Genomic DNA, 27,992 nt, shown 5'->3' with positions numbered 1-27,992 from the left:
CCGGGGCCAGCGCCCATCGCCCCTGGGTGCGCAGGGGAGCCCGGCGAGGCCAAGGGCGGCGGAGCGAGGGGAGCGCGCCGCTGCCGGAGCCCCAGCGCTGTCGGAAACTTTCCCCGGCGCTGAGCGCTGGCTCCCTCTGGGTGCTGCCGGCCCCGGGGCCGGGGCTGCGGCTGGGTGTCCCCCGGTGCGGTGCCCCTGTGCCCTGCCCGGTGCGGGGCGGAGTGCGGGCGGCGCTGCTGGTGCTGCTGACCGCCTGCTGCGGGCGGGGAAGCGGTGGCGCAGACGGCACTGGCGGCGGGGGAGGAGGAGGAGGAGGAGGATCACTTGCTCTCCCTCGCCGCCACGGGGGTGGTGCTGAGCTGCCTGGCCGCCGTGACATGGCTGGTACTGGAGCTGAGGCAGGGCGTCCTCATGCTCGCCGTGACTAGCGCGGCCAAGACCACGTCCCTCGTCGCCTTGGAGAGGGTCCCGGCGTCCTGGCGGCCCTACCTGGCCTACCTGCTGGGGCTGCTGGGCATCCTTCTGGCCGGCTACGCCGAGCGGCTGTGGCCCCCGCGGCGGGCCGCCCCGCTGGCCGAGCGTCCCGCCGCCCCCCCGGCCGCGGACGAAGCCCCGGTGCCCAGGCGGAGGCGGCGGTCCAGCTCCATGATCTCCCCCGAGATGTCGGGCGGCGGCGGCGGTAACAAGACGCACCGGAGGACCTCACTGCCCTGCATCCCCCGGGAGCAGGTAGGGCAGGGGCCGGGGGGGGACGCGGCTCCCAAGCTCTGCCGGGGTCCCGGCGCTGCTCCAGAGGGGCCGCGCACCGTGCGGGCTTTCCCCGGAGCCCCGCGGCGCGGAGAGCCCCGGGACGGCTCGGGCCGGGCCGGGGGCAGCCGGGCTCTGCGGACCGGTCCCTGCTGAGGGCAGAGCGCTCGGGGTGTGCTTTCCCTTACAGCTGTGGCCGGCGCTGGCTGCTCCTAAGGCCGGCCGAGAGATCTGGGGCGGACGGTGCCCGCTGGGCTCTCGGAGCCGCTGCGAACCTGCCCTCGGCGCAGCCTTCGGGCTCCCCAGCATCACTTGGGAGCCTCGCTCTTTCAAACCTGTCGTTTCCTAGAAAGGTACCATAGTCTTCTAAAACTCGCTTTAAGCTCGAAAGGGGTGTGCGCGTGAGCCCAGCAGCCTGTCCTCGGTGGGAGAAGTCCCTTATCAGGGCGGCAGCCTGTCCCCTGAGGCTCGTCTTTGCACTTTGCCTCCCCAAGGCTGTTCCCGTGCGGGTAATCAATAGCTCCCGCTCCGCCGGGGCACACGCGATTTTCTCAACTTTGCTTCCTTTGAGAGGCTGTGATTGGAATGGTTGAGCGAGAGCTTTATTGCCAGCGATGCGTTCGGTTCAGTGCGCACCTCAAAAAGCTGGAGAAAGAAGCGATCGAGCGCTGGTACCTTTACCGTACAGCTGTGCAGAGTCCTGACACGGACACCAAGTGGCCTTAGTTCTGCGCTTGAAGCGTTTCTCAGCTGTCTGGAGATTTAATATTGTCCCACAGTATGGGTCGCATGTGACTGGGCGTCCCAAAAGTCAGCGCAAGCCCTGCTGAGCGGTGGAAAGGGAAACCTGGGGGGGAAATAAGTATCAAAAGGTGTCAAGCTTTTCTTTTTTTCAATTAATATTGAAAATAATTCTCTGCGCTGTGATCAAGTGAAGCATGTTGTCATACACCAAAGATTTTCTTTCAGGTGGCTTGCTGGATAGGCAGCAAAGTATTTTCCAAGAAATGGCATCTAACTGTATGGTGTGTGTGGGGGGGTTAGTTTGTTTCTGGAAATGGTTTGATTACATCCCTTCGTGGTTGGTTTCGACGTTTCGTAGAAGAGGGCCTGCAAACCTTATATACTTGAGACTTGTTCTACAACGAACGTACTTATTTATTTAACAGTTTTGTTTAGGTGAAGTAAATATTTACCACAGACAAATACAGTGTGAAAAAGTTTAAAACTGACCCAGTTCTGGCTTTAACAGGAACTGAGAGGGAATGGTGTAAGAGTAGTTTGTAAGTGCAGTAAGGCACAAAATTAAAACTGTTTATGCTTACTTGGTGATGCTAGGCATTTCTGGTGGTTCCTTACAGTAATCATTTGTAAGGTTTTAAACATATTTTCCACTTGCTTTCACACTTCCAATAAATGCAGCCTTTTATTTAACATCTCTAAATGTAATCATTCGGAGACAGGAGTCAGTGACCATGGTCCTTGTCTTTCTTATGGAGGGATTTAAATCTCCTGCATATGCCAGAACGTGGAAGTGGTGATGGATAAGGAGTTGGACTCCTTTTCCCTCCCTGATGGTACATTACCCGGGGACAGTGGTCAGCTTTGCCCTGAGCAACTCCCACTTCCAGGCTGTGGAGCTGGGCTGGAGTTAGCTGGCAGCTGTTCAGTTCACCCGCTGCAGGATTTTGGCAAATTTCTCTTTCTTTTGTTCACGCTCACTGTTCATCAGTAGTGAGATCTGGTATTACTTGTGTCACTGTGTGATTAGAAATGGATGATTACTTTGGAGTTTGGGGACACTTTCTGTATTTTATTTTTTTTTAGTACAATGTGGCTCTGTGTATGTGAAGTTCTCTCTCTAAAAGCTGTTCTCTTAAATAAATGCTAGCATGATAGAAAAATGCAAAAGCTGAAACAAAGCTCTCAGAGAAATGATGGGAGAAGTGGGACTGTTACAGCAAACAAAGTTTATGTTTATAGCAAAAATCAGCACCCTGCAGACTTAAAGCACAGGTAAATGTTTTTCTTTTGGACAGTTTTAAAATATAACATGTTAAAAATAGAGATGAGGGCTTTGAAGTAAAACCAGGTTTCTCTTGCCCCCTGTTTTAAAAAAAAAAATCCCCTGAATGCTTCTGGTCTTGTTTGTACATCTGTGAGATGCCAATAGTTTTCACCAGGAAATAGATCCTCTTTATTGCTTTGAAACACGTACTCCAGTTTAGTAACATCAGCCAAAGTTTGAGAGATCTTTCCCATCACCTCCTGTGTAACATTTCCTATTGCTGAGCATTTGAGGTTTTTTTTTGTTCAGAATTTGATTCCCTTCATATCTGTTTCTGTTAATATGAGATTCTATGAAAGTTGGAATTTTTGAACTTTCCTAGTCACACACATCTCAGTTACAATCTGAATTCATCCCAACTAGAATTTGAAGGTGAATCTATGTGACATTGTGATATAAAGGACAGTACCAGGATTTGCAAACTAATGATATAGATATTGTATTAGCACATCTTGTGTTGGCTGCTTATCAGTTCCAAAAAGAATTTGAAAAGAAAACTTTTTATTAAAAAAAGCGCCACCATCCAGAATTCAAATGGTACCATGATGCAACCTTCTGTTGTTGCTGAAAGTGCTATTTCCCCGTTTTTAGTTTAGATTTGTGCTTTTTATGGTTGCTTTTTGTATATGTTCTCTCTCTTGCCCAACTTTGGCAGCGTTTTTGGACTGAATCTTTGAGACTGTGTGTGGATCTCATTGAGAAATGTGAGCCTGATCTTACTCCCAGCTGAGTGTTGTCTCCCTGTGATTTCATCAAGGCTGGCTGAGGATGCTCAGCTCCTTGAGGGCTTGCTCAGCCACATTTGAAAGAGGATGCAGAGTGAAATTGTGAATGGATGGATAAGACTGGGAGGGAATGAATGAAGGAATACCTTTTTTTTTTTTTTTCTTTCAGTGCCATCAGGGAGATGGCAAAAGTGCCATCAGGGAGATGGCTTTGGGTGTTTTTTTTCTTTCTCCAGGTTTTTGCCAGCGTTTTATTCCTTCCTGAAATAAAATCCTCTCCTGTGGAGAGAAGGTTGGTGGGGGTAGGGAGGGGAGCAGAAATGTGTTCTATGTATTGTTTTTTCCCATTAAAATATTATAATGCTCGTGTGCTCCGGGGCTTATGCCTCTGATGGACGTGTTAATCTTGACATCAGTGATCCAAGGGGATGTTTTGCCTTGGTGGGTAGAATGCTGCCCAGGAGATTGTAGCTGGGCAAATTTAAACCGTGCTGAAGACTCCTGATTTTGCTTTTGAATTTTGCTTGTTTGTTTTGTTTAGGGGAATGGGAAGCTTTCAGCTACCTTGGATTTATTGCAAGTATGTGTTATTTGCAGCTGCTGCAAACACTTCGATTGGCTTTTGTAGGATTTTTTTTACCTTGGTCAGAAGGCTGTAGGGGCAGAGAACTCATCAGTGTCTGAAGGACTTTCTGGTCCCCCCAGCTGGGAGATGACAGGGTGACATAGCCCTATGGGTGACAGAGAAGGTTCTGGTGTCCCCCAGGCTGACACAGTGGGTCCCTGTGTGACACAGGAGGTTCTGGTGTCCCCAGTAAGGGGTGACACAGTGGGTCCCTGTGTGACACAGGAGGTTCTGGTGTCCCCAGTAAGGGGTGACACAGTGGGTCCCTGTGTGACACAGGAGGTTCTGGTGTCCCCAGTAAGGGGTGACCCAGGGGTCCCTGTGTGACCCAGGAGGTTCTGGGCAGTTGCAGAAGTAGAAAGCTCATTCTCTTTGCCTTTCTTTGCTTACACCAGAGCTGAGGCTCTGTCCCTTATTTACTGTTGGTTTGGGACTTGGAGCTGTTCTGTACTGCCACATCTTTCCCATCCCTTTTCTCCTCGTTAAAAGTTATTTTTTCAGACCGGTAACTTTAGTGCCAAACTCCTGTACCTTCCTTCAGCAGCAGCAGTGTTTTTTTTCTCGATGGACTGTTTTTCATGGGGTTCTGGGCGGTAACTCTGCCTGTTGCCAGCCTGTAGCCTGGGAAAGTCGAGCCGGGACCGTCGTTATCAGCGCCTGTCTGTGCAGTTGAGAAGACAATACTGGAACAGTTCACATGCTCAAAGATATCTCTGCAGCGATAAGAGCTAAGAAACAGTGGGGGAAAAGAAATATATTTGTCAGTTTTTCTTTTTTTTCCAAGGGAAAATTAAGGTTTTATCTCTTCTCATTGTTTGACAGTGAGAGCTTTTTTAGAGTCAGGAATATGTTTCTTCTTCCCCTTTGCTGGTTCTTCCTCATTTTGCCTTAAAAAGTAGAAAAATGTACCCTTATAATCAGTTTTTAACAATATGGATTCAGTCCTCTGGCCTGAAAATGGGAGAGATCAGGGTGCAATGTAGAGAAATTTAATATTTTAGAGGGGAGATACCAGATTGAATTTAGATACTGAACAGTGTCTATGTCAAAGATATAGGTCTCCTATTAGACATGTGAGGTTTTAGATACCATATACCTCCTGCTAATAAGGTTTATTGAGCTGTAATTACTCCAATAAGATTTACTGGCACTGCCAGTTAGGTCACTAGAAACTAAGGAATACTGAGGAGTTATGTCATCTGGTGACTTGCTGAAACACAGCCGTGTAAAATATTTAAGTAAGTCTCCAGGAAAAATCACCCAGGGATTCAGGACGTGATGCTTTATTTTCTTTTGTGTGGCTTCATTTACGCAAACCTGCTCTACTTGGATTTTAAAATTTTTCTTTCAGCCTCACAAAAATGTTAAAACTGCTGCCCCAAGTCTCACAAAGGGCTTAGAATCTATTTTTGTCAACTGGTTAAGTCAAGAAATGTATATTATGGTATATTGGCAAAAAAAGTAAAGTACAGTAGTGACTTTCTGCTCTTTCTGCCTGAAGTGTGAAAATGCAAAGCTGAGGAACTGAAAGAAATCCTGTGTACTCTGGGTTGTCATGTTAATTAAATAAACAGCCAGAACAGTGACCCTGTGTATGAAATATGTTTTGAGAAGCTTGTTGGGGGCTGGAGGGGAAAAACAGTGACACATGATGTATTGGACATTAACTGTGACATTTGTATGAATTTGTCCTAATCTGCTGTTAATGTTCTCACATTCCAACTTTTTTTGTGGGAGACTGGGGCATTGCTGTGTGTTGCAAATAGAAGGAATTTTGCTTGCACTTTTTTTCTTTAAAAGGTAGTATAAAAAAATAAGCTCAGCCTGGAAGTGAAAAGGTTGCTGGGTTCTGGTGCCTTCAAACCGTAGGGCTTGGAATGGGGGTGAGCTGACTGCATCCTAAATGATTTGGGAATGAAAAGAACACTGCTGCAATTAAGGATTTGAGCCAGTTGCTGTGATTTCTTTAGGTAATCTGATGGGAGATGTACAGCTGGCAGCACATCCCTGGACGGATGAGGGAAGAAATGTACAAAGTGGAAGTCGTGTTTTATTTTGTGCATGGATTTTTAGTTTTCTCCCTCTGCTTGGTTTTGAAGAAGCTTTTTATGAATTACCAAACATTTCCTCAAAGTCTCTTCTGTGTTAGTCATGGTGTCACACAAAGAAACACCTTTCATTTGGACTATGTAGATTTTCATGTTTTGGGAGGAAGGTGGTGGGGTTGTTTTTTTCTTTTTTTTCTTGTTTGTTTTTTGTTTTGTCTGTGTGTGGTGGGGGGGGGGGGGAGGTTGCCTTTTTTGGTTTGTTTGTTCGTGGAGTTTTTTGGGTTCAAATTGTCTATCTTTAAGTCCTGCTGCAAGTTTTACTTTCAGCCCTGCTGCAAAAGGTAGCATCAGTTCTTTGTACGAGGAGAAATAAAACCAATAATGAAATGCAATGTGTGCCTGAGTTTTAAGTTGTGGGTAGAATATCAGCACTTTTCTTTCTGAACTGCTTTTGGAGATTCAAAGGGTTGTGGGAAGAGGATGTGCCCTACCCCTGTGGCAAGCTTTGGCTTCTTTTATTTTTTAAATTTTATTTTTATTTTTTTAAATGAAGGATTTGAGCCACTTTTCTTCTCCCTCTTTGTGGGCCCGTGTCATTGTCAAGAAGCTCTGGTGAAGGTGATAATGGTGAAGGTGGCGATGGTGATAGTGCTGCTGCTGCTGATGGTGAAGGTGGTGATGGTGAAGATGGTGATGATGATGGTGGTGATGTTGAAGGTGGTGATGATGGAGCTGATGGTGGTGATGGTGAAGATGGTGATGTTGAAGGTGGTGATGATGGAGCTGATGGTGGTGATGGTGAAGATGGTGATGTTGAAGGTGGTGATGATGGAGCTGATGGTGGTGATGGTGAAGATGGTGATGTTGAAGGTGGTGATGATGGAGCTGATGGTGGTGATGGTGAAGATGGTGATGATGATGGTGATGATGCTGAAGATGGCGATGATGGAGCTGATGGTGGTGATGTTGAAGGTGGTGATGATGGAGCTGATGGTGGTGATGTTGAAGGTGGTGATGATGGAGCTGATGGTGGTGATGGTGAAGGTGGTGATGATGATGGTGGTGATGCTGAAGATGGCGATGATGGAGCTGATGGTGGTGATGGTGAAGATGGTGATGATGATGGTGGTGGTGATGGAGCTGATGGTGGTGATGGTGAAGATGGTGATGATGATGGTAGTGATGCTGAAGGTGGCGATGATGGAGCTGATGGTGGTGATGGTGAAGATGATGATGGTGAAGGTCACTCAGCAGCCGGTGGTGCCGGCGCTGCCGGGTGTGATCCCCCAGAGAACACAAGAGCCCCTGCGCCGCTCGCCCTGCGTGCCAGACCGGGCACAGACATCAGCCACAATGTCTGTCCATGGTCCTTAACTCTGCCAGTGGTGGGATCTGCTCTGGAGCTGCTGTTCCAGCCCCATCCCTCCCTTCCTGCTCACCATGGCTCCGTGGAGTCAGAGCCAGGAGCTCTGGGTGATCCCAGTGGGCTCTACCTGATGCAAAACATGCTGTGCACCTCAAGGCTCTGTATAACCTTCTGTAAATAAAAGGGGAAATGCCATGTGAAAAGTGTAATGGCAGAACCTCCCCCTGTCCTCTGCCCTGTGAGGCCACAGCTGGAGCTTGGTGTCCCACTCTGGGCTCCTCAGTTCCATAAAGAGAAGGAACTGCTGGGGCAGGTTCATACAGGGCTCTGGGCATGGTGAGGGCACTGGACCATCTCTCCTGTGAGGAAATCTGGGGAAGCTGGGGCTGTTCAGCCTGGAGAAAGATGGTTGAGAGGGGATCTTGTGAATGATCCACTTAACTGAAGGGTGAGTGCCAAGAGCACAGGGCCAGGCTCTCAGACTGAATTCAGGGGCCAGTGCCCCCTGAATGAGAGGGAAATGTCCTGGGAGAGTGACTGAGCACTGGGACACTGGGGCTGCCCAGAGCCTGTGGAGCCTCCTCTGGGGACATCCACACCTGCCTGGCCACCAGCCTGTGTCTGCTGCTCCAGGTGAGCCTGCCCTGGAAGCAGCCTTGGACCAGATCATCTCCAGAGGTGCCCTCCACCCCCAACCTTCCTGTGATTCTGTGAAAAGAGATGATGAGACAGAAGGTCCTTCACTGCTGCTGAACACAGGAGGTGGATGGATGGATGGATGGATGGATGGATGGATGGATGGATGGATGGATGGATGGATGTTTTCACAGTTCCACATCAGGGGTTGTTAAACAAAAGGCAAAATGTGCAGCTCAGGGAAGATACTGGTGGTTGTAAGAGTTTGGTCGGTAAAATGGCATTGTTCATTTTTGAACCTGTCAAGGAAAGGATTTTGTGTCAGCTGGCAGTGCTGGTCACTGGAAAGATTTTGTGTATGTGAGGTTTTAAAACGAAATTGGGTCAGTGAAGGCATGGTATTGAGTGCTGTATCAAGTTTTGGTCAGACATGCAGAACAATTGGGGTTCACAGCCCAAACTTCTGAGGCTCATGTAAGAAGAGACTGAAATTCTATGTAAAAACAGATCTGACTGAGGGCTATTGACAAGGTATTTGCCTAAAGATGGAAGAATAGGAAGGAATTTGTGGGGGGAAAAAAGAAGAAAAACACAACCTCAAAGCAAACTTTCCCCAAACCTTTTATTTTTAAACTGCTACAAAGAAGTCTGATTGTGGTAGAAATATATACAGTGATTGTGGAAAATACGTGCATGTTGCAAGCATGAACGAAGCTCTTCCAGCATAGACACTTGTATTTATTTTTTATTGAAGTGTACAGGTTTCTGATGCCAAACAGGTCGAGGATTAGAAAAACTGTCTTTTTTTAAAAATCTGATACTAGTTAGGAAGAAAGTTCCCAGTTGCTCACTCTGCGTGCTTTAGTGACTGTACTGCTTTATCTGAAGTGCCTGCTGCCTGGGACCTATCACTGCACGACTCTGCATTTTTACTGCAATTAGCTACTGAAAAAAAAAACAGGAGGAAGATACTTACAAGCATCAGTACAGCTGAAGGCTCTCCTTCTGCCCCTGCACAAGGCTGGAAAATTGCATAACCTCCACGTATCAGAAATAGCTCAGAGCATAACTGAGGTCTCCTTGGCTAACACCCCCAATCCACCAGTGAAATATGTGGGGTTAAAGTGGTTTGTTTGACTTTTGTATTTTGTAGGTTGCTGACGTTGGCTTTGTTTTGTAGTGAGATTTATGCTTTAGTTTGAATTTTAAATTAAAATAAAATTCTGTGTCATTTTGTTGGGGTTTATTAAATGGGATTTTTGTCTGCCTAGCTCTGTAGGAGTGGTGCTTTTCAAATATCCTCATGGTGCTTTTTCTGATGGTTGCTGAAGTCCTGAGGCACACCCTGCTGACGGTTTAAAAAAGTTACCCTTCCTCTCAGACTGGCTGGTCCTCTTAGAAATCTCTCAGCTCCATTACGAACTGTGTGAAATACAAACATGATGATTCCTGCTGGAAAACTATTGCTGTGTTTTGAGGATCAAGTCACTGAGGGTTGTTGCGTTTGTTTTTTGTTTTAAAAAAGGTTCTTGTTTCTGGCTGTCTTTGAGTAAATCATAATACTGTAGGGGAGCATTTATTACTGAACTTCACAACTGAACATTACTTGCTCTGAGCAGCATCCTTCTGACTGATTTTTGAGTAAATTTGTCCATAAGCACAGTTGTGAAATGAATTCCAGACAACGAAAGAATTGAGTATTTGAGCTGTGAAGGTTAATTATTTTTTGAACTGTGGCTCTCCCAGCAGGTTGATGATACCTTGCTGGCACCTCTGTGTGCTGGACTTGCTGCCAGGGCACTAACAATAACCGAAATTGCTCCTTACCCTGGAGTCCAGACACTTTGAGTCTCTTGCACTTAACTTTTTGCTGTACGGTTTTAAATAAACCCGCATGTGTTTGTGTTTGTAACGTCAAGAAGGGAAGGCAGAACGTTAATCTATTTTGTTACCTATGGAGCGTAAAAAGAATGATTCTTGGCAAATGCATACAGCCAGATGTACCTTGAAATGTGGCTGCAGAGGCGGGGGGGGGGGGGGGGGGCTGTGTGCTATCAGTGCAGCCTCTCAGTGGCACTCTGCAGAAACACCTTAGGAACCCTTCTCTGTGTGCCCCTGGGGAAGGGCTGCTGCAGGGATGAGGAGCTGCACCCAGCAGTTTGTCCTCCAGAACTACTGCTCTGAGCACTAATCCAGATATGCTCTCCCAGGGTTTTTGTTGCTTGCAGAGTAAAGCTTGTGAAGCCTTGCCTGTGCTCTTACATTGAATCTCAGTAGAAATGACAGCTGTGGAAAGGTGCAGGCCTGTGTGCAAGTGTAGATTGGAAAGGACTGCACAGCTTTATGTACTGTCTACCCTTGCCTCTGTGAATGTACTTTCAAGTGCTTTTGAGAGTTGGTTTGGTTTTCCCCCCCTTTTGTTTTCTTTCTTCTCTTTCCCTTCCTGGCTTCTCTTCCCCATTTCTCCATTTTTTTCTTCTTTCTTACTGATGCCTGTTCAAGCTCACCAGCTGGCAGATCCAACTGGGTTTCCTTACAGAGTAGGCTCTGCTGCTTCATTTTCTCTACAAACCCACCCCCCAAAGCAGCTACCACTATTTCTGTATTGATAATGCTGAAGTCCTTCTGCCAAAACTCACTTTTGAATGTCAAAAAGCTGTTGGATGCTGCACTGAACTCTCTGGTGCATTTCTCTACTGGTGGTGCTCACTATAGGTTACTCTTGCCAAAGTCTGATCATTGTATTTTGTGTTGGTAAGGAACTTTAATGGGTTTGGGTGCATCTATAATTGCAAGATAACTGAGAAGATATTTTTCATGTGTCTGAAGTTTTAGCTGGAATCTGTCACTGGGATAGTTACAGAAATACTTGTGCTGAAACACAGTCTGCCTCTTACTCTTGTGAGACAATGGATACCTTCACCTTCTCACTCAGTGGTATTTTAAAATTCATATTGTACAAGGGAAGGTTTGTTAAGAATGCTCTTCTTCTTAAATTCTTTTTGTTAATGTTATTTGTAATCTCCTCCTGCCTCTGCTATTTTCAATGGTAATTGGGAATGCTCAGCCCTCCCCGGGTAACAGGGTGATCCTTCCAGTTCAGTCCTTAGTGCAGAAGGAGCTGTGTTCACATCCTAAAATCCTAAAAGAGAGCTTTTTCATTTTTTTTAATAGCTAATGATTCCTTTTCTTATTTTAAAGAAAGTAACTCAACGCTAGCATTTGTTGTGCTGCTGAAAGTGTGACCTGACACCTTGCAGCATGTTTCTATAGATGTGTGCACACACATACAGACATTTTTGTATATGTTCATATAGGTATGTATGTACATACACAAATTAGTATTGTGCAGTTGAGAGGGACGGAATTCTTTGCTTGACTGTGACAACACAGTCAACAAACCTGAGTTCCAGATGACAGGGTTCTTTCTGGATATTAAATCACATTTCCTGATGTTTCCACGCGCAGGCTTGTTTATTAATATGCCAGCTTTAGTAACTGTTGCTTGACTTTTGACTCTTTATAATTCAAATATTTCTTCTTTCTTGATCTGCAAATGTGTTCCAAGTTGTGCAATTATTTGTTAGTTATCTGTAAACCCTTGAGTAGTGATTTGGATCAACAAATGACACATTGCAGTGTTAAATTTGGAGATGGGTGACACAAGCCTGTTCAGAGGTGCAAAGCCATAAAGGTGCTTCCCATGGTGTCCCTGGTGCCTGCACTGACTTGCTGCTGGCTTTAGCTGTGATGTGGAGCACAGGACTGGCTGGGCAGGAGGAGCTGATAAGGTCTCAGTGCAGCCTGAACTGGAGCCATTCCTGTGGGCATAAATAAGGGGTTGTTCAGTGTGGAGCTCTGGCTGGTGAGGCGTATAAGACCAGGTGAAATAAATTGGTGACTCGCATTTTTACAGATAAGCACAATGAGCTTTACCTGGTAAAGCTCTGTTAGGTGTAGTGGTTGCATGTATGTTGTTGCTGCTGCTATGTACTTGTTCTCTGGGAAGCTGTGGACTAGTTTATATTTGTTATTTATTAAAACAGTTCACTGAAATTCTCTGCATTTCTGTTGATTTTGAATTCTGTACGAGCTGAAATGTTTCAAGATAATTCATATGCCATTACCTAGGGTTTTGGTTTTTTTCAAGACCAGCTTAATGTGTCTGCAAGTGCCATTCTTAAATGCAGTCCTAATTGTCTACTGATTACACAAAACTGCACATGAATAAACATTTTCTATTAAAGGCTTTAATGCTGTACTTCATGTGTGCCTGTGAGGGATGGAACTGCAAGGACTGTTTGGAAATTAAAAGGGGGATAAGGGTGAAAAGGGAACCTGAACCTTTCCAGCAGGCTTCTGCTCAGAGTTGCAGAGCATTCATCTTTCCTGTGGCTTGTGGAGAAGCAAAAAAACCTTTAGAAGCAGGCAGGTAATCCATAGGTGTGTACAATTTCATCATTTTAGGCAGCATGGGCTCTGTTCCTGCCTCATTACAGAGACCATAGTAAGAAATCTGTTGAGCAGCAAAGAGAAGTATTGTCTGTGCCTTTTTGGGGCTGAAAACTGACTCGGCCACAGAAGCCAGAATGCTGACTCCTGCTAAGCCTGCTGTGTTTGTGTCAAGCAGGGTCAGAGAGGAGCATGGGGTGAGCAGATGGACTGGGGTGCCAGCACTAGATCACATATTCCAGCTTAAATCCCGCTTGAGGATCCAGGGCTGTCGTCTCCTCTTGGCCAGGCACCTTTGGAGCCAGAGCCAGCTCATAGGAAATAGGAGGAACTGGGGCTTAACTGGAATGGAGGACATCTAAACCTGGTTTTCTGGTTGTCTGGTTTTCTGGTTTTCTGGATACACCTGCTGTGTTGAGACAGGGAGAGATGGCAAACACAAATGTTTCTCAGAGAGCTCCTGGGCATTTCTAAGTGAAGCAGTAAAGACAGATTCTATCCCCTTCCTCTCAAAACAATCCAGTCTTTATTTCAGCTTTCTCTTCTGCTGTGTGTGGTGTATAAATCTAGTCCTAAAGTGTGTGGTGTTCTTATTCAAGGTTGATGGGTAGTATGAACTTTTGATAAAAGTGACTGAGGCATATTTTCAACGGTTTGCATCCAACATTTTAGCTGCCATCATCCCTGGAACTGGAATTTTCTTTTCCTTTTGTATTATGCATAGACGAACAAGAAGATCCTTAAGATTAACCTTAAGACTTCTTGACTTGGGTGTGATTTGCCACTTGAACAGACTTTTTGAAAACCCAAAATTTTAAATTCTAGATATTTATTATATCAGCATGCCTGGAAATGCTGTCATGTTTAGATCTTTAGATTTTATTTTTCTTTTGAAACTGCAACTCATCTGTTTTTAAAAAATAGTGAAATTCTTCCAGCTGCAATAATATGTGCTTACTGCACATTCTGATCTGCTTTATATATTGTCTCTTCTCAAATGAAAGTTGCAATGTGATGCTGAGAAAAACACTGATTTTTAAGCTAAAGTCACTGTATTGCAAAATTTACTGATAATGCACTTAAAAAGACCTATCTCAAAAAATCCTTAGACAGTGGGAGCAGTGAGGAGCTTCCTTTGCTGTCACTCAGTGCACTCATGAGAACTTGGCCTGGGGGGCTCTGGGTCTTCTATTAGGTTAAGGTATTTTAGAACTGAGATGAAAGCAACGGTCAGATTGTCTTAATCATTTACAGTAGCAGGTTAAGGAGATGAGAACTTTAGGGAGAAACTTGATAGCCCAAAGAGTATCTTTCCCGTGATCTTAATGCATTGCTATCTAAAACAGTGAGTCAGTGCTTGTGAGCATAATTATGTCATACACCATCTTCTGAATGCTTGAATCTGCAGTTGCAGATGTTTTTAATGAAATTTCAGATATCTGACTTCTTAGCTTAGGTTTGCTTTCTTTTACCATGTGTTTATTTAATGAAAAGCAAACTTAAAAGAAATGTCATGATATTAATGGCCACATGCTTTGAGTTAACAGCTTCTTCAGTGCCACTCTTCTGAATGGTCAAATGTTCTTTTTTGATCTAGGAATGCCTACATCGATGAGCTGATTATTCCTGCCTCAGTCCCTATCTTGAATGAACCCCCTTTCCTCTCTCATGAAAGACAGGCCAAACAGTTAAAGGGTGGGCTTTGGACACTTGGTCCTGCTTCTGCATGTCAGGAAAGGTGAATTAGATTTGTTTGCTGCTTGTCTGTGAGTGACCACCCAAGAGCGACTGCATTTTTGTCTGGTGAGATTTTTTTTCCTTAGTTCATCTCACTTCTTTCCCTTCAACCAGCATCTGGTGATACATTATTTTGTTTGTTTCTTTGCTTTTGGTTTTGTTTGTTTCAAGGGGGTTTGTGTATATTTTTGTTTGTTGGACCAGAGAGATCCACCCATGGGTGTCAATCTGTAAAGATGCTACCTCAGATTTTAAGGGATGATAAAGTTACCTGGCTCTAAATGCAAATGTTCAATTGCAAAAATTCACTGATGCTGGGAAGGAAATTTCTATACATCAAAGACAGGTTTGCTCTGGTCACAGGATGTGAAAATGAACGTGGGAAGGCAGTTCCAGATGAGCACAAGTAAAATTTCCCAGTAGTGGGTGAAGTCTGTCCTAAGAATGTGTGTTAACTGGACAAAGATGCTCACTGTTCTTTCATTTGTTAGCACCAAATCAAGAAATGCATTTAGAAGATTACTGCTGTTCTTTCACCTCTGCTCCTCTTAATCCTAATGCTGGATATAATTCCTGTTCAATCCTTTGCCCCTCCATAGGGTTAGTCCCTTTCCCCTTCTGGGCTGTTTGTTCTCAGTGGTGCCTGGAGTGATGGTGTTGCTCCTGTGACATCACAAACATTTGTGTTGGCAATCCTTCCTCCTGGAGGGCTCCAAAGTCTGACCGTGGTGAAGATGACTAAGTAGAGACAGATTTATGTGGAAATCTTATTAATACCCATAAAAGAGAGAATGAAGGCATAAGAAATTTGGCTCTAAAAAAGCAACCAAAAAATGCTCTGTTCTTAGAAACATTTGGCGTAGCTCCATCATGCCTTTTGTGGGAACTGGTTCTTTGTCTGGCCTAATCTAGGCTTTTTTTTTACTAAAGACTTCCACTTTTCCCAAACTTTGTCATAGTAGAATAAAATTAATTTTCACTTTGGTAATGCACAAATCAGTTAATTTTGTCAAAGACAATGAAGCACAGATGTCTCCCCTTGTTTCTCAGCAAAGATTTAATGGTAGCCTTGCTGTGAGATCTTTCACTGCCTCCAAATGTCCATAGATGTTACATGGTGCTCATTATCAAAGCGGTTTACTGAGAAGGGGAAATAATTTTCACTTAGAGTGTGTGAGGGCTGGAAAGAAGCTGTATCAGAGATGTGAAATCATTATTCAGTTTCTTTCATAACTTGTTTGATACCAGCCTTGGGAGCGGAGTTTCTGATGCTTGGTACATGCTAAAGCTCATGCTCTTGTCTGGGCAGCTGCAGTAAGATTTTCTGCCAAGAAAACTCATCTTCATTTATGGCATAATCCATAGTATGTACATAAATGTTTTATAAATAAAATTACCTGCATGTGCTCATTACATGTGGGTAGAGCTTTTTGTCTTGTAAATAATTTCCAACATATTGTTCCTTTTGAACGTGTAATTGAAAAAAGTTCTGGTTTGCTTTTAGCTATTTCTGTGATGACCTAGGCATTTGGTTCATTGGGATATTGTGTTTTAGATCTTTAACTGATCCATGTGCCAGCGAGTGTCTTGTACTTTTTCCATGTGTGTTATTTTTCCCAGCAGGCATGATATTCCAAGCTCACTCCTGATGTGACCACATACTGCTTTGAAATAGGAAACAATATATTAGCTTTTAGGGCTGGCTTATGAGCAAGGTCTTATTTTTTATTTGTTTACCTCTGCTTCTTGGATGTGTGCAGTTTTTAGGCCTGCTGTTAGCTCTGCTACCGAAATTGTTACCATTTCAGAAGATCAAAGCAGCAGCGAAATTAAGAAGAAAATAGGAAAAAATTCCTATCTGGGTGAGAAGATGATTTATATCTTCTTGTGTTTGCCGAGGTAAAAATCTTCACCATGAACTGGTGCTTACAGCTTGGAGAGACAGCTCACATCCACTGTTCTTAGGCTGTTGTCCCTCATCTGAAGGCAGTGGAAAGCATTCTGCATTGGGCTGACATAGAAGGAATTTATATCCTGCTTGCTGGCCAGGAAGTGAAATTGTTATCTTGAATCTGGAGTCCCAGGGCTGTGCCCCTGTGATGATAGTAGTGGTTCCTGAGATGGCATAGTTCTCTTTGTTAAGTCTTGGTAAGATTTCAGAGCTTCCATCCTCACCAGTCCTCTACTTCTGTTCCTTCTTCTTTTGTCATTTTCGGGAGCAGTAATGCTGCAAGAAAACATTTCCTCGGGCCAGTAGGTTTTATCATTAAGTGGCTTTGTCAGATGCTTCCACACAGAGCTGCCAGCATTGAAGTCTTCTATTTATTTGGTTTTTGAATGTTAAGTGGCAAATCAGTGCTAATCTTGTTTAGCATTTCTATTGGTCTTCTTACTTTTAGAGCAGCCTGCAGTCTACTGGCTTGGCCTTCAGAGGTGTGTCATGTATTCAACCTGTGCTGACCTGGATGGGCAGTAAGGGCATTTAGCATCTCCCAGGAATGATTATGCTGAGAGATCAATCCTGTGTTGACTTTTCTATTAAATAGCATTGTGGAAAAGCCACAGAAATCGCTGGTATTTCTTGCTTGGCTCAGAGACACCGTTGGAAGGCATGTACTGCTGTCTTCTTGGGTAGACTTGTCCTGTATCTCTGTGGGATTCTTGGAAGCTGAGAGGGAGGGAAAGCATGAGAGCTTTTTGGGTTGGGTGTAGTAGATCTTCTTGCCCTTACTTGAGGTAAGTGAAATGTGAAATCAGGAGAGGGGAATTAGTTCCATGTTCTTCTCTCCCATCTTCTTCCTTGCTACAGCTGTGTGATTTTCCTGAGACCAGTTGGCTTGGGCTGGTGCAAAATCCATGGACAGGTGTACCTGGGTGAAATTCGGTTTGAAGGGGAGCCTGGTTCTCAGTGTTCCTGTTTTCCATGGAGGCCAAGGGCATCACATCCACTCTTTCTTGGCTGGATGAAGCCGTGGAGCCTGGAAGTCCAGAGTTCCCTTAGAATTCTTCTCCTACTTTACAGCTCCTCCCTGCTTTTTTTATGCAAACGGCATTCCTTGAGAGGCCTGGAGGGCGGAAATGGCTGTGAACAAAACCCATATCTTTTCTGATATGTCAGAAGATAGGAGAAAAGAATAGTGTGCTCCATGTCTGCTGGTAGCTGATTTCATCCTATTTATTTTGTAGAAGTAAAAGGTTTGGTTGGATATTGGGGAAAACTTTCCTTTGAATAGTGGTAGTAAAGTTCTGCAGCAAGCTGCGTAGAGAAGTTTCATCTGTGTGCACGAAGGGTTCTTTTAGAACAGCGTTTTAGCTGTTTTCCCAAGGGGGTCTGGATACCTGCTTTTCCTGAGAGAAAGCCGTCCTTGCTGCTGTCAGTGTTTCCTGCCCTGCTGTGGGCTGTGCCCAGCTGCTGCCAGAGCCCTCTGCAGTGCCACTGCTTCTGCTGGGTGCGCACCCAGCCCCCTAAGCCTGGTTTATGTTCCAGGCTGTGCCCAGAGGGGACCGAGTGTTAATCCTGCTCCAGAGCCTGGAGCTTGCAGCCTAGGTGCCTGCCCTGAGACAGGATTAGTGCAGAACAGATCCGATTTCTCTGTCTCTTCTGCTCCTGCCCTTCTCTGATTCAGGAGGTGCTGAGCTGTTTGGTTTGGATTATCAAGTTGTGATTGTTGGCAGACTCTTCTCCCCCTCTTTCCTTCCCCATAAAAGACAGTGTTCAAGTTGCAGGTAGGCTCCTAATTGCTCTTCTTTATGGCCTGGCTACAAGCTGATCTATCAAGTCCACTTGTTAAGGGAATGCTTTTGTGGCTGCCAGGAGAGTGCTCCGTGGCTGGCATTTGTTAGGTTTGCTGTGTGGGGAGGTTTCCTGGCAGACAGAGAAGGGACAGCAGCATCCTGACACCCTGGCTCACATGAGGGAGCAGCACTGGGGATGGGATAATGGGATGGGATAATGGGCGTGTGGGGTACAGCATGTTCTGTGCCTTGTGCCCTCCTGCCCAGCTGAGCAGCTCTCAGCTGCTTGGGTTTTAGTGCTTGGTGTCACTCCCTGTTAGTTTGTTGTTGTTTTTTCTTAATTGTCATTTCCCTCTGAGCTAGCTGGGTGGTTCTTAAAGGCTGTTAAAAATCTCAGCCCGGCAGCTGTAAAATGGCCTAATCACCTCCAGGAGATAATCTTTCCTAGGGAAGACCTTTGAGTGCCCTGACTGTCAGCAGGAATAGGTCAGATGCCTCCAGGTAACTTTCTGGGAGGGAGTCTTGTTTTCAAAACTGTATCTACCTCTTTTGTTAAGAACTATGGTTAGTGGGACCTGTCATAAAAGGTCTTCTGTGGTTTATCACCTCTTTTATGGTTGTGCTAAATACTCTTGAAGAAAGCAAAAAACTGTCATTAATGCTGCTCTGCTCAGCATGGAAATAAAACAGCTGTTGTGACTGTCAGAGGCTTTAAGAAAGACTTGAAATTGGAAAGAATTTCCATTTGATCAGTTGATGAAATTCAGTGGGCTATGGCTGTGCATTCTTATTTCCATTTTCTCTTTGGAGTCTGAGAAATATGTTGAATTTGGGCCTGAGAACTACTTCAGTGTTATATTTTAAGAGGGTCGGTGACACCTGGGGGTATTAAGCTGTAACAAGAGCTAAGACTTTCATAGTTTTCCTGTAAGTCAAATGCTTAAAAATATGTGAGGTTAGGTGTATCAAACTTGAAGAATAAATCTCTTCCTTCCTATGCTGGATTCCAACATTAAGCAGTGGAAATATTGAAGAATGTTAGTTGAAACTGATGCTGACCATATTGGTGGCCTAAAATACTTGGTTAAAACTACTTCCAGAGCCTTTTATAGCTTTGAAACGGCAGGATTGAATAGCTCTGAATTATAATAAAGCTTCTTCAGATATCTTACCTTCCTTCTCTTGAACTGGGGAAGCAGAAAGGAGGAAAACCCAGAATCAGCAGCCAGCATTGCTCAGGCTTTTGCTTTTCTTGTTCTGGCACTTCCACTTGTGAGGCTGCAGTGGGTGCAGGGACATTGCTTGGGTCACCTCCTCAACAGCTCTGTGTTCCTGCAAGCACGAGGCTCCAAGGTGTAGGACATGCCTGGGACCCTGGGCTCACCAGGGGGAGAGCAGGATCACGCTGGGAGCTCAGCAGTGCAAGTGTTAATGACACGTTTCAGGAGCAGAACAATGGTACATAGGGAATTTGATTGCAGAACAGAAGTGTTTATATGTAGAATAAGTCTATATGAATGTTTTCAATTGATGTGTGGGTACATGCAGGCCTATTAATAGATGGAAACAAGGAGAGGGAAGAGAAGAAATAAAGCACCACAGCTGTGATTTATCAAGATTGACATGAAAACAAATATTATTCTAGTAATCAGAGGAAATTCTTTGTGAAGCATGTACAAGAAAGGTATTTTAACCCACCTTAACGATTTCCTGCCCAACTATATCCAAAGAAAATCAGACTTCTTCCCCTGCCCCCCACTAAAGGTCACTTTAAAATTATTGTTTCCCCCTCCTTCATTTCACTTGACATTGAGCTTTTTGTCTGCTTCAGGTGTTCTTTTTTTCTCTTGTTAAATTCTTCTTTAAGTGATTTTTGACCTGGCATGTAAAACTGTGTCTAAAAAGTGCAGCTGTGAGGTGGGGAAAGGATTTAGCTTAGCATTGGTCTGTAAGATGTACTGAAGCTGAATGGCATTGATAGTCCCTCCACCAAGCTGTAAGGCTGGGAAAACTTGGTGTTCCTGCCTGGTGTGCTCCATTCAGTGGAGGAGGAGGAGGTGTCCATCAGTCTGGCGTGGTCACTGAATCACAGAATGGTTTGGATTGGAAGGGACCCTAGAGATCATCCAGTTCCAAGCCCTGCCATGGTCAGGGACACCTTCCACTATCCCAGATTGCTCAGAGCCCCATCCAGCCTGGCCTGGAACATTTCCAGGGATGGGGAATCTGCAGCCTCTTCAGGGCCCCTTCTCCAGTGCCTCACCCCCAGGTGAGCTGACAGCTTGACTCCAGTGCAGCAGTTTGGGAGGAGTCACAGCTTTCGTGCAGCTGCTCAAAGGAGGCATAGGGAATGGTTTTGTCCTGTCTGCATCATCATGATTCCAGCTCTTGAACATCTGGAATCCCAACAGCGTCTTGGGAGAAAAACAGTCAAGCACCATGAGTAACCAGAGACACGGAGATAAGTGGTTCAGGTGAAATCACCTGGAAAATGCATGGTGAACCCCGGGGGTTGAATTTGGCTCTTGAAATGTTGCAGGTTCATCTTGTCAAACTTCATCTGCCTGAGGGCAGCACTGCACTTAGCACCCTGCAAAACCTCTCTAGCATTCAATTATTTTTGTCTGGTTTTAGAAAGGATTTTTTTTGAACACTGTTCAACACCATTCCTGTTTCAGTTTGTCTGTCAAAAATGCAGCCAAAAGCCTTTTTGAGGTGGAAATTTAAAAAAAAAAAGAAGGCATAAGAAAGGAAAATACTACTTAATTGGATGCTCTACTTTCTGCTACCCAGAGAAGTTTCCCATTTCTCATTGGCAAAAAGACTTTGAATGCCTTGTGCTCATAAGTCTTCCCTCTCGATGTGTATCGCAAACCACAAACACACCATTTGTCTGCAGGGAATTATATTAATAATTTGAAGAATGACTAGAAATAAAAACAAATCTGGTTAACATCATCCTTGACCTGACTTGATTAAAAGTAATTTCCCTCTTGAAAAACTATTCCAAATGCTGTTTCTGAATGAAAGTTTAGGTAATATCAGTGGCTGATAATACAGGACAGAAAAGGATTTGCAGGAAGCATAACCTCGAGCTGCCTTCTAGCCTGTACTGAGCGCATAGATTGGAAACGAATGATAGATGAGGACTAAATAAAAGACTTCTGGCTGGGGCTTTTCATGTTTTTGTTATGTGAAGTTAATGCTTAATGATGAGATTTATGTTTTCAAACATAGCTTTATCTTCTAAATATATTGTAGAAGGCTAAATTGTGGAGAGAGGGGGGAAAAGTGAGAGACTGTTTTTGTAGTGTTGAAGTGCAGCTTTTGCTTCAGCATTGAAGGAGTCTGAGGTTTCTGCAGGAGTTTGTGCTCAAGGGGCATTTTCTGCTGTGTCACAGGTGATCTGTTCTCGTGGGGGGCCCGGGGCGTTTCTTTGAGCCCTTCCCAAATAATTGGAAACACATTTCAAAGGCATGGTGCTATTCCCAGGGAACAGCAGCCCCTGCCCATGGCAGCACACAGCTCCACAAGGAGGGCAGGAGGGAAAAGGGCTCAGCCAGGTGCCTGTGTGGGAGTGGAGTCAGCCTGAAGGTAAAGGACATTGCTGTTGATGTGGGAGCAGGTCAGGAGATGGCAGGGAGAGAGGGAATAGCCTTGGAGAGCTGCATCAGTAAGGTGCTTTAATTCCGCATCGCTGTGGTCTTGGGACTAAACTGCAGCTCTGCACTTAGATCTGATAGGTCTTGCCCGGTGCTCAGTTGGTTTTGGAGGGTTATGTTGAAGTATCTGTGACTCGCATTATAAATGGAATTAATGTGTTATTTTCCCTATCTTTTGCTTTTATCAGTTTAGATCTTAAATCAGCCCTGGTGTAAAAGATTCCTTGCATAAGGATATTACAGGGAATGGGCATGTGATAATGGTCAACTTGGGGGCCTCTAATCTCACAGGGGGGCTGTAATTACTGGTAATTACTCAAGAAAACACTTCTGGAGAGTGCCATTGCTTTACAGACCTTCAGTGAGCCAAGAAAGAAGAGAGGAATGCACTTTAGGCTGGGAATGGTGCAGACCAGCAGTTTTCCAGGGAGTGTTTCATAGAATTCCTTAATGGAGCAGTGTGCCAGGCAGTGGGGCAGCCCAGCTGGGACAGAGCACAGGATCTCTAAGGTGGTGCACAGCCTTGGGGAGGCCTGGGACCCCCACCCTGTGCCAGCCTCACCTGACACCCTTACAGTCATTCTTGATTATGTGCTGGGATGCCTTAAGTTTTAGCTCTCATGTTTTCCAGATTATGTCCTGCATTGGTGTGTGACTGTGAACTCCATACAAAGTGTTCCAAGCTCTCCTCACAGCTCAGACACAAAACAATCCTTCTTCAGCCCCACAACCAAGGACACCGCTGCAGCTCCAGTCCCAAAAAGTGCAAAGAGCAGAGAATTGAGGAGAGAATCTGGGAGGATGGGACTGCAGAACCTGGAGCTGGAATTGGACAGTGAACCCCAAGATGGAAATGGACCAAAACTTATAAAAGTGTGAAACTCGTGACCTGGGTCCATCTTGGGTGTAACCTCAGCCGGGCTCTTGCACTGCCCAAAGTCAATCCTTTGAAGACCTTTTAATAAATTCCTGCTTTATTCCTTTAACACTGCCCAGCCTCTGTTCCAGGGAGCCTCTTTGGGCATCAGCTGGATGCCAGACTGAAGCAGTGAGCACAAGCTGTGAGGCTCTGAAGGGCACAGGGAAGCCTTAGCTATGCCAGGTTCCAGCATGGGGTCAGTTTGTTTCTTCTTTCTGGGCTGTAACTGGGAAAACTGCAGTTAAGGCACAGAAGAATGTATTAGTTGTTAAGGAACTAGTTTGTCCTGGAACTGTTTTTTGATACCCAGCTATTTATGCAGTTACATACAAAGTACTATTCCATCACTTTGTACCCTACCATCCATCCTAGGAAGTTGTGTGGTGAGTACACTTCTTCAAGGAACTCCTGTCAGACTGACAGGGATTTCAGGGAGTATTTTCCACAGAAACACTGAAGAAATCTTTGTTTCTGTTTTAGATACAAAACCCTAGAACGCCCCATTGCTTTTCGCAGGTTATGGGTCAGGCACACAGCTTCTCTCTGTTGTGGCAGGGGTTATTCTGCTGACACTGCTGCATTTTGCTGCATGAAGGAAATGCCTGTGGGGCTGCTCCGGGCAGAGGTGCTGCAGTTAGTGCAGTACAACATAAATTGCCATTTCTGACTGCTGTGGCTGAGCTGGTGGTATCCCCATCCTTCCCCAGGGATTAGCAGCCTGGTGTGTGGGTGCTCTGCTCCTCTGGTGTGGGTGGGAGCAGGAACCTCTGCACAAGCAGGTAACTGTGACTAGCCAGAGGTAACACCTAGTTCAGTCACCTCAGTTAACTTCGGAGCACATGGTAAATAAATTTTGTGAAATTACTGGATCTTACTCAAAACATTGCATACAAAGGAGTATTTTATGTTCCAGATGTTTTTAATTGCCTCTAGATTTATAAAAGTGACATTTAATCAGAGTAGTTCTGAATAAATTTTTGACCAAAACTGAAATATATTTGGAGTGTTTGCACTGGGGAAAGCACTAGTAAAACTTTATTCTGCTTGATACAAATTATTTATTTCAAGAATATTTTATAAGCATATTACTAGATTTTTAGAGATTGAAATGTAGGAAAAGGAGGAGGAATAAGTAGCAGTGTAAGGAGGTCAATGGAAGGGTCAAAATCAATAAAGAAAGCTAGTCTGTGTCCTGAATTCATCTGTGTTGCTCAACGAACAAGTGATTTGTAGCTCATGTGTATAGGAATTTGACATTATTTTTTTCATTCCGTTTCTTTGAAATGCAAAAATCAAGCAGCTTCTTATCTTTACCTGCTGGGTGATACCAAGAGATTCATTAACTCCCATCAGAGATTCATTACCGCTGGTCTTTCTGCCTTGTATCTAAAAACTAAAAATAAGAGATTAATTTACTAATTGAAAAATGGACTTGGGTAATTTCAGTGTCTGCACCTTCTGAAAGGCTGTCTTGGCAATTCAGTGACATGCTAAGTGTGTCAAACTCTATAATCACAAACTGGACCAATTGCTCCAACAAAATAGGAAAAGGTCAGTGGAATGAATCCAATTGCTGACACATCTACTGACAAGGGGAGAGCAACTATATTTTTAAAATACAAAAATGGAACGACACTTAATGCAGAAGTGTTGGAAGACAGTCCGGCGGAGTGTGGAAAATGGACATTTGAACAGGAGTAGGCATTGTGGCTGCCAGAAAAATGAATCAGGAACATCATCTGTGTTCTTTTCGGGGTGGCAGGTTCCTGGGATGCACTGGATGCTTTTGGAACAAAGCTGTGGTGGTCTCAGACTCCTGGTTATATGTTTGTTTAATCTCCTTGTGCAGTTGAAATGAATATGCTGGTACTTGTACTGTTTCTTTGAACAAGGCTAACTCTTAACTTCTTGATTTTATAACTTGGATGTTTTGTGATATGTATGTGTGCTTGGGAGCTGTTTCTTAAAAATGAGGACTTTCTTAAAGCACTACCACGTGTGTGGATTCTGTTAACAGGGGGTGTTGCTGTGTAGAACAGTGATTTGGATGGTTTTTGCTGTTAAGGAAAAATAATTGAGCTTGGTCAAGCAGACAATTCTGCCAAAATTTTGCAGAAATAAAGAAAATCCACCTCTGTGTCTCGAAACTTATTCTTGTAATGGTTGTATGTGTGATTTAAATAATCCATGTTAAAGACTGTTCTTGTGTCATTGCTGTTTGACAATCCCAGAAGGCAGAGCCCATAAATCCGTGTTTGTGTGGCCACTCCAAATGCCAGAACAGCTACAGGCATTCACTGCCCGGCTTTTGCTGGTCATTGATCCTGCAGCTTTGTATTTTGCTGTGCTTTGTTTCTCCTGGCTCGGAATACCTGTGTATACCTGTGTAGGACACGTGCTGCTCTGGAAGTGCTCTGTGAACAGGAGCAGCCAGGCTCTTCCCCCTGTGTGAGAGCAGTAAATCTGTGCATTGCCTTGGAGCACGTGGCTCTTGGTTTCTTGCTTGGTCTTGCTGCCATGGCAGTAAATGCTGGTTTTAACACTGCCTGAACTGGGGGAGAAAATAGCTGCTCACTCCTAACTCATTGCTGGGGAGGCCTTCGCTGGTTTTTGCCAGCAGCTGTGCACTGCACGGTGTTTGTTCTGAGTTTCTCTTGTGCAGACCAGCCCATGCCAGCACCTCCAAAAGCAGAGGGTGATCTCTCCAAAGATGAGTAGGTCCAGCAGAGCCTCGCTGAGAGAGGCGTCCTGTGGCATTATATTGGCAGAGAACTCAGGTAAAGGGCGCTTGGACCTCGTTCCCAGTCTGCACCAGTTTGATCCAGTACTGTACAGGGCAGCTTTTATGTTTGTCACTGTGGCTTTTCCAGCTGTGTACCCATCTGGGTGGTGGGCGCTCCCCAGTGGGGGTGCGTGGGCAGCTCGGCTCTTCTGGCACTTGGAGCCCATGATCTGGTGCATGCTCTGGGTACCTGAACCAGGCTGGCACTGGCTGCTTGCAGCTGTGTGTTTGCAGAAGATTGTCATGTCATCACTGTGACCTGTGGCACCAGTTTCTTATTTGAGGGTTTGCAGGACAAGAAAAAAGATGACTCTTGAGGCCACAAGCCTAATGGAGGGATTATGTTGGAGCCTTGGGTGGCAGATACAATATCCCAAGAGTTTTCACTTTTTTTTCCTTTTCCCTCCTCCCCTTTGGAAAAGTTTTTAATACAAATATATACAGCCTGGGGTTTTGGTTTGGGGTTTTTTCTATGAAAGCTGTAACTTTCCTTGGTTTGCCAGTATTTGTCCCTTCCTTAGCACTTGTCTTCATCACCCTTTCTCCCAAAGACAGATGCAGAAGTTTCTTTGAAACAGATGAAACTGAAAAACAGACCAAAAAAAAAAAACACCTTTCAGCAAGTGTTTTCTGTGAACTTGAACTAAGCAGTGACTCTTTCTGTGTTCCAGAAGGCTTGTTGTTGTGTTGTTCCATGCCTGGGATGGCTGAGGGTGGAGATCTGTAGAGCTGCTGGGAAAGGGCTGTGCGTGATAAGAGTGGGAGGCACAGTGTCATAATTAATGCTGTCAGAAAGTGGGGGTTTTTTGTTTTTAATGTGACTAGTGTTGTATTTCCAGCATATTGTATTCATTTTCCTTTTATTGTGGTCTGACAGTACACCCTGAGCTCAAACCAACTTCTTAATCCTGAAAAAGCTCTCCAGTCAAATCTGGCTGTGGGAGTTTGGGCCTCCAGGAGTTTAGGCTGCTTCACAGCTGGAAAAACTTACTTTTTCCATTAAAACAGGAATTAACTGGCTTTAAGGAACTTATGATCTTTTTTATCTTAAGAAAACTCTTCAGTAATAAGGAGAGCTTAGATTGTGATGGTCTGCTAATCAAAATGAAGATCTCCTGGTTTATGGTGTTTCCATAGCATTTTGGTGTAATGAAATACTACCAGTGTTAACACAAACAGGATGAATATCCCTTTAATGAATGTCACAGAAAAAAGTTTAGAAGTAACTGCATATGTGAACACTTTTGAATCCTTTAGTAAGTTTTATTGATTAATTGCGTGTTTTAAATTTGATTGCAACAGCAAATTGCTTGAAGGGATCACAAGTACAGGATTGGTTTTGCCTCTCCTGTCTACAGCTTTTTGGAAGCAATGTGTATGGTGGCAATGAAATACCCCTGTAACCTTTAGATTTGTTTCTCCTCATAAAGTTTGTTGTGTGCAACTCCCGTATGTGACATCTCAGCATCTCTCCAGGTCTTGCAAAATTCAGATAACATGTAGAAACACATCAAGCTGGAAACACTTGTGATTTTATATATATCTGTAAACATGATGTGTGGACATGTATTTTATACTTCGCAAGTAATAATATTTAATTGTGTTGGTGTGCATCCAGGCACCTGACCCTTTCACACTTGTGTGCTTTGATACTTGTGTGCTCTCTTTTCCTCTTGCTTGAGTTTCGTTGCATGTCACATCCTGAATACAGCCTCCAGGGGAGGTGCAAGTTGGACATCCGCAAGAATTTCTTGCTGGAAAGGGTTGTCAAGCATTGAAATGGGCTGCCAAGGAGGTGATGGAGTCCCCACCCCTGGAGGTGCCCAGGAAATGACTGGTTGTGACACTCAGGGCCATGATCTGGCTCACAGAGTGTTCAGTCATAGGTTGGACTTGGTGATCTTGGAGGTTTTGTCCAGCCTAAATGGTTCTGTGAGTCTATGACTAATTATTTGTATGGGGACAAGGACATTAATATGCAGAGGAGACTGAGGTTGTAGCCTTTGCATGAGCTGCTTTATCATGAGAGGGTGAATTTGTCTGGTGAGAAACATGCAATGGTGACCTCAGAGCATCCACTTGGGCACCCCCATCCCATGTTATACCTGGAGAAATTTTCTTTGTGAAGAACCCATGGGTGTTTGAAAGCACTGACTGGGAATCAAATTTATCCATTTTTGTTACCTCAAGGAAAGCTTTTAGATCCTTACCTTAAAGTGTTCAGCAGCATGGATTGTGAAGCAGGTTGGTGGTTTGTCTGTTTTTCAAGTTGGCAGATTTTCATTCTGTAACCATAGGATACTTGCATGTACATGTGCTTGGATGGAAAGATTATTTTTTAAGATCTTACTAGTCACCTATGTATAAATGCAGACTTGATTTTTGGGGTTTGTGAACATTTTGATATTTGAACTCTGTTTTCAGCTAAAGGAAAAATAGGATCTTTTTAATACTTCAAAATTGAGATGCATACATGGGTTCACAAACATA

At 44.5% G+C, this 27,992-nt stretch overlaps 1 protein-coding gene across 2 annotated transcripts in view; it reads left to right on the top strand.

Annotated features, from left to right (window-relative positions):
• Nucleotides 1-215: 215 nt before the first annotated feature.
• The window catches only part of PDE3A (phosphodiesterase 3A), a 214,668-nt gene continuing 186,891 nt past the window's right edge, over nucleotides 216-27,992 (top strand). For both annotated transcript variants that reach the window (XM_062492598.1, XM_062492597.1), the window contains exon 1: nucleotides 216-729. In XM_062492598.1, coding sequence (XP_062348582.1) covers nucleotides 412-729 — 318 coding nt within the window. In that variant the 5' untranslated portion in view covers nucleotides 216-411. The remainder of the gene's footprint in view (nucleotides 730-27,992) is intronic.

This window comes from Cinclus cinclus, chromosome 4, assembly GCF_963662255.1.
Source record: "Cinclus cinclus chromosome 4, bCinCin1.1, whole genome shotgun sequence".
Classification (NCBI taxonomy): domain Eukaryota; kingdom Metazoa; phylum Chordata; class Aves; order Passeriformes; family Cinclidae; genus Cinclus; species Cinclus cinclus.
This window is presented reverse-complemented; position numbering and strand designations above follow the sequence as displayed.